Source organism: Chrysochloris asiatica, unplaced genomic scaffold (assembly GCF_000296735.1).
Source record: "Chrysochloris asiatica unplaced genomic scaffold, ChrAsi1.0 scaffold00233, whole genome shotgun sequence".
NCBI classification, from domain to species: Eukaryota; Metazoa; Chordata; class Mammalia; order Afrosoricida; family Chrysochloridae; genus Chrysochloris; species Chrysochloris asiatica.
Genome location: NW_006408751.1, coordinates 130,691 through 136,655, shown reverse-complemented (window position 1 = coordinate 136,655; position 5,965 = coordinate 130,691). Strand labels below are relative to the sequence as shown.

The 5,965-nt window shown below is 34.8% G+C and overlaps 1 protein-coding gene across 1 annotated transcript in view; it reads right to left on the bottom strand.

Annotated features, from left to right (window-relative positions):
• Positions 1-5,965, bottom strand: part of LOC102838153 (E3 ubiquitin-protein ligase E3D-like) — a 125,620-nt gene that overhangs the window by 68,650 nt on the left and 51,005 nt on the right. The window contains exon 7 of the mRNA XM_006873278.1: positions 1,189-1,352. Within this exon, the coding sequence (XP_006873340.1) occupies positions 1,189-1,352 (164 nt within the window). The remainder of the gene's footprint in view (positions 1-1,188; positions 1,353-5,965) is intronic.

Here is a 5,965-nt window from a genome sequence, read left to right as displayed (position 1 = left end):
TTTATATATATATATATATATTGACTCGACGGCACTTCACAACAACAACATATATCATACAAGTTATAGAGACCCTGTCTAGAATTTCTGAGGAGCAGCTGATGAGTTTGAACTGCCAATCTTGCCACAACAGGTCTCCAAATTAGGTTAAGATGCATAATGAACTGAAAAACTACTTGAAAAATACACACTAAACGTTTTCCTTTAAAGAGCAACAGAATGAAGAACATTCATATTTTATATTATGTATATTTTTGTCTGTACTGTCTGATTCTTTTATGATTTATACTGCTGGCATAATTTTTTAGAGTAATAATTTTTCTTTTAATGTTTTACTTGGTTCTTAGAAAAAGATATGGTTCTTTCTGTTCTTGGAACTAATTTTATCAAAGCAATTTGAAAGTACAGGACTTGTACACACACTCAAAGTATTCAAATGAAGCATTTGCTATCCCCTCTGCCTGGAATGATCTTCCCTCCGATACTGTTCATTCATTCACTCTTTCAAATTTTCCACTTAAATATCAATTTATCTAAGCAACTTTTTCTGACATTTCAATATAAAATGGCAACCTTCCCTACCCATTCCAGCTTTCTCCAATTACCTAACCTTGCATTATTTTTCACTAGAAGCGTAACATCTGTGCTTACTTTCCTTATCTTTAAAATGGGGGTTGCAGTAGTACTTCTCTCATAGGGTTGTTGTTATGCTTAGATGAGCCAGAAGTCCTTAGATTAGTGTCTGACATATAGAAAGCACTATATACATTTGGTATGTCCGTGTGTTTGTTTTGTTTATAGTCTGCCATCCACCTGTTAAAATGGTAAATCAAGTAGACAGGCTTTTTGTTCTGTTCTCTATTTATCTCTAATGCCTGGATTGTCTTTATCAGGATACAGTCATAGTTGTTGAAGTCTGATTTTTTATTGTAGCCCACATGCGCAGGCAGCTGAGATTGCAAGAAAAAGTCCAATTATTTTCAATGAAAACAAACTTTCTATGTGTTGGCATGATGGAACTGTAATAACTCAATCTACTATGAAAGTATCATATTCAGCAGACTGACTCCTAGAAGCTTCAAGGAAGAAAGCGGAACAGTACCATTTGGCTCTTTAGTTTCTTAAACACCTAACACGGCAATAGAGCCATAGCATAATACAGAACTAGAAAACAAAAGCACAACTTACTTTTCATTCCTGTTTTGGATACATGGCTGGTATAAGACCTTGATGGCATTCCAGACAGAACTGGAATCGTCCTTCAAATCGTCTTCCAACAGGGGGAATTTTTTGATACTTTTGGAATTTCCCAAAGATTGAATCACCAAACTGTCTGAGTTTAGAAGCCATAACTAAAGACACAAAGAGAAAAATCCAAGTATGTAAAAGAATATCACTACTATATCTTTTAGTATGCCACCACTCAAAATGAGCCAAAAAAAAAATTAAAAGCCTAAAAAAAACCAGAGAAAAATATAGACAAACTAAGTAAATAATCTTTAAAGAAAGTCTTTCAAAGTGTAACATCTGATGGAAAACATTACGAAGTTAAAAATAAATATAGACCAGAAGAAATTAATTAATGCACATATAATAAAATTATTACCTATAACATATACCAAACCTACCACCAATGAGTCTAATCCAATGCACAATGACTCTATAGCACAGAGGAGAACTGCTCCCTAAGGTTTCCAAGACTGTAAATCTTTTCAGGACAAGGCAGTTTCATCCTTCTCCCATGAAGCTGCTGGTGGGTTTGAACTACCAACCTGCAGTTAGCAAGCAGCCAACACTGCACCGCTAAAGCTCCTTCAATAACATATACAAAAAAGGAACAACCTCAAATTCGCTGGCATTGAGTCGATTCCCTATATAAGGTTTCTAAGGCTATAAATCTTACTGGGAGCAGACAGGCTTATCCTTCTCCCATGGAGTAACTGGTAGGTTTGAATCACCAACCTATGGTTAGCAGCCCAATGCTTATCCCACTGTATTACCAGGGCTCTTTCTATAACATCCAGAGCTCCTAAAAATCAGTGAGGGGAGAGGGGAGCTAGCCCAATAAAATGTATGCAAAAATATAAGCAGACTAACAGAAGAAATAAGTGATTAATAAACATAAAAATATTAACATAACTAGTAATAAGAATTACAAATCTTTTACATTCCCATTTTTTTACTTACATAAGAAGATTAAGAAGACCAAGAAGGGTTTAGAAATGGGTATTCCCATACATTGCTGGTAGAAGTGCTTTAGGATTTGAGTGTACATAATTCACTGCGAGAATACTCTCAGGAGAAAGGAAGTGGGGAAATAGGATAATGCAGAGCAAAGAGGAAAGGATATGGCTTAAAATGAAGTTTAGCTTCATCCAAATCCCATAGGTAGCTCTGGAGCATAAAACTGCTGCACCTACAAAGTTGATCCCAACTTGAGACAGGAGGGCCTGGTTTTTTGTATACCTAGTGTCTTAGTTATATAGTACTGCCTTAACAGAAATATCACAAGTGGATGGCTTTAACAAATTTATTTTTCTCGTTTTATTGTTCAGTGCCATCAAGTCACCTCCAACTTATATCTAACTTGTATAGGGTTTTCAAGGAGCAGCTGGCAGATCTGAACTGCCAACCTTGTGGTTAGCAGTCCAATGTTTATCTTACAGTGCCATACCAGGACTACTTTTCTCATTTTTGGAGGTTAGAAGTCTAAATTCAGAGTGCCAGCTTTAGGAGAACACTTTATTAGTTGACTCTGGAAGAAGAGTCTTGGTTCTTTAGCTTATATTTCCTGGTTCCTTAGAGATCTCTACGTGGATTGGCATCTGTCTTACCCCATCTGTGCTTCTCTGCTTGATGGTGTAATTGCTTTTATATCTCAAAAGAGATTGAAGACACACCCTACACTAATTCTAATATAACAAACACAGCTCATTCCCAAATATGATTATAACCACAGGTACAGAGGTTAGGATTTACAACATATATTATGGGGGGACATAATTCAATCCGATTGTTTGTCAGTGTGTTATACTGTGGTGGCTTATGTGTTGCTGTGATGCTGGAAGCTATGTCACAAGTACTTTAAATACCAGGAAGGGCATCCATGATGGAAAGGTTTCAGCAGAGATTCCAGACTACGAAGAAGGAGAGGAGGTTACTTCTGAAAAATTAGCCACAGGAAATCTTATGAATAGAAGCAAAATATTGTCTGACATAGTGTCAGAAGATGAGTCCCTCAGGCTAGAAGGTATTCAAAATACAACTCAAAGCCTCCTCAAAGTAGAGTTGATATTAACAACAATGAATGAACAAAACTTTTGGGACCTTCATTTGCTGATAAGACACAACTCAAAATGAGAAGAAACAGTTGCACATATCTATTAATAATCAGAACATGGAATGCATGAAGTATCAATCTAGGAAAATTGGAAGTCATCAAAAATTAAATGGGAATCAATATAATTAGGTGTTAGTGAGCTGAAATGGACTGCTACCGGCCATTTTGATTCTGACAATCACATGGTTTACTATGCTGGGAATGACAAACTAAAGAGGAATTGTGTTGCATTCATTATCAAAAAGAACATTCCAATATCTATCTTGAAGTATTTGTCATCTGGGAGAGTAAAATATACATATGCCTACAAGGAAGACCAGTTAATATTAGTATTATCCAAATGTATGCACCAACCACTAAAGCCAATGGTGATGAAATTGAAGAATTCCACCTTCATTCTGAAATTGATCCAACATGCAATCAAGATGCACTGATAATTATTGGCGATAGGAATGTTAAAGGTGGAAGGGTAAAAAAAAAAAAAAGAGGAAAGATCAGTAATTGGAAACTATGACCTTGGTGACAGATATGACGTGCAAGATTGGGCAGCATTTTGTTCCACTGTGCATGGGATCTCCATGAGTCAGAGGCCAATTCAATAGCAGTTAAAACAAAAAGCATACACACTTATCACCCAGCATTGTCACTGCTTAGGAGAAAGTGAGAACCTTTTATCCACTGAGTCATTCTGACAATGGAGTACATCCTCAGACACTGCCAAGGATGTACCTAGATTCCTTTATTTTCAATTCTATAATACAAATGAAAATTACAGTGGATTATGTCCAATTTTCAGACAGCAACCTGTAATTCTATTCCCTTCTTGCCTACTAATTTCACCCTTCCACAGTGTTAAGATATCATAATTGAAAGCTACAGTTTATAACTTCTAAATATATATTCTAAATACATATTGTGGAGTCCCAGCACACCAGGACTGTACGATAAGCACTAGACTGTAGTTCAAACCCACAAGCTGCTCCTTGAAAACCCTATATAGGGTACTATGAATTAGAACCAACTCAACAACACTTAACAACAACAACAACAAACATATTCTAAAATCTTTTGAAAAATTTTATACATATAAGCTTGATTTTGAAAGATTTTCAAAGCAGCATTATTTATTACAGTGAAAAAATCACTACAGTCAAAGTATTAAATATGAAAACAGTTAAATTATATTCCATGGAGCTTTCCGGAGGTTAAAAAATTTATTAAAAATTACTAGTAACATAGAAAATGGCCAAGAAAAAATGCTTAGGATATAATCCCCCCACTTACATAAAATATCTAGAATACAAAAATGCATGAAAGGACAGATAAATACATTCATGAAAACTAAATACCCTACCAGTGGGTCATAGAAGAAATAAAAAGTTAAAAACTAGCTAGATCATGAAATTGATACCACAACTACCAAAACCTTAGTAGTGAAACATTAGCTCAGTAAAATTCAAAGATATAATAATACTAAAAGATTCATTTTCATATTTACTGTGCTGACATTTGCACTCATAGTACAAAAACATCAAGTAAAATTGGATCTTAGAAGTTAAGATTAATCAAATATATGTTAAATCAAAATTTCAAATAAATATCTGTATTTTTTTCTTTAAATGCCAGGTTTACTTAATACTGTAGTTGATAAAGAGATCATTGCTTTTATTAAGTTTTGACCCTAAAGTATACATCTCTTTAGAATCCATATGACAAAATGAGATGGACAGTTACTCTGCTTTGCTGCACATCTAAGTATAGTTTAATTGCAAGTGTGTGACAGAGTTATGAATAGACCTAGTCACTTTTTTCAGACCATTTCTGTTTGAAAGAATGGCTAATAAGTAATGGCTGTTTAAACGTAAGCATTTTGAAGACATTTTCTCAAAGGAATATTGTCACTTCAAAAAAACAACTGACAGTATTTACGGCCATGATAAAATGCAAGCTTTTATGCAGAAATCAGAATTATGGATAATCATGAACTTGGCAGCTTTTCATTAGATGAGAGGCGGTAACATTGGCCAATGTAAACCTTTTGACATTGTTTATTGTCATATGTCAACTTTAGAAGTTCTGAATTACTTGGCAAAGCAGTATTTCCTAAATGATATTGCAAGGTTATACATAGCTAAAAATCTACTCCTGTAAGAGACAACAGTTTATTTTGATGGAATAATACAAAAAGTTTATTAATGTAGTTTGAGCCTTCATTTCAGGTAATCTTTAAGAAACTACTATATGCCAGGTTTTGTTGTAGTATCAAAGAAAGGTATTTACAGTTACCTGAAATGGTGTTAAATGTTTCCTTTTCTCTTTAACTCAAAAACATCCCCCTGAAGTCTTAACACCAAACCATTTAGCATAACTAGAATATCTGCCTGAGCATTTTGCAATTTTATGAACTGGATGGGGTGCTCACTTCAGCAGCACATATCCTATAATTGGAACAATATAGAGAAGATTAGCACGCCCCTGCGAAAGGATGACACGCAAATTAATGGCAATTTTAGACAATACACTGAAAAGGGAAAGGAGCAGAATTGAAGAAATGGAAGCCAGAACCAGCAAACTGGAAGACAAATCTCTCAATGCTGTAGAAAAAAGGATTAAAAAATCTGAAGA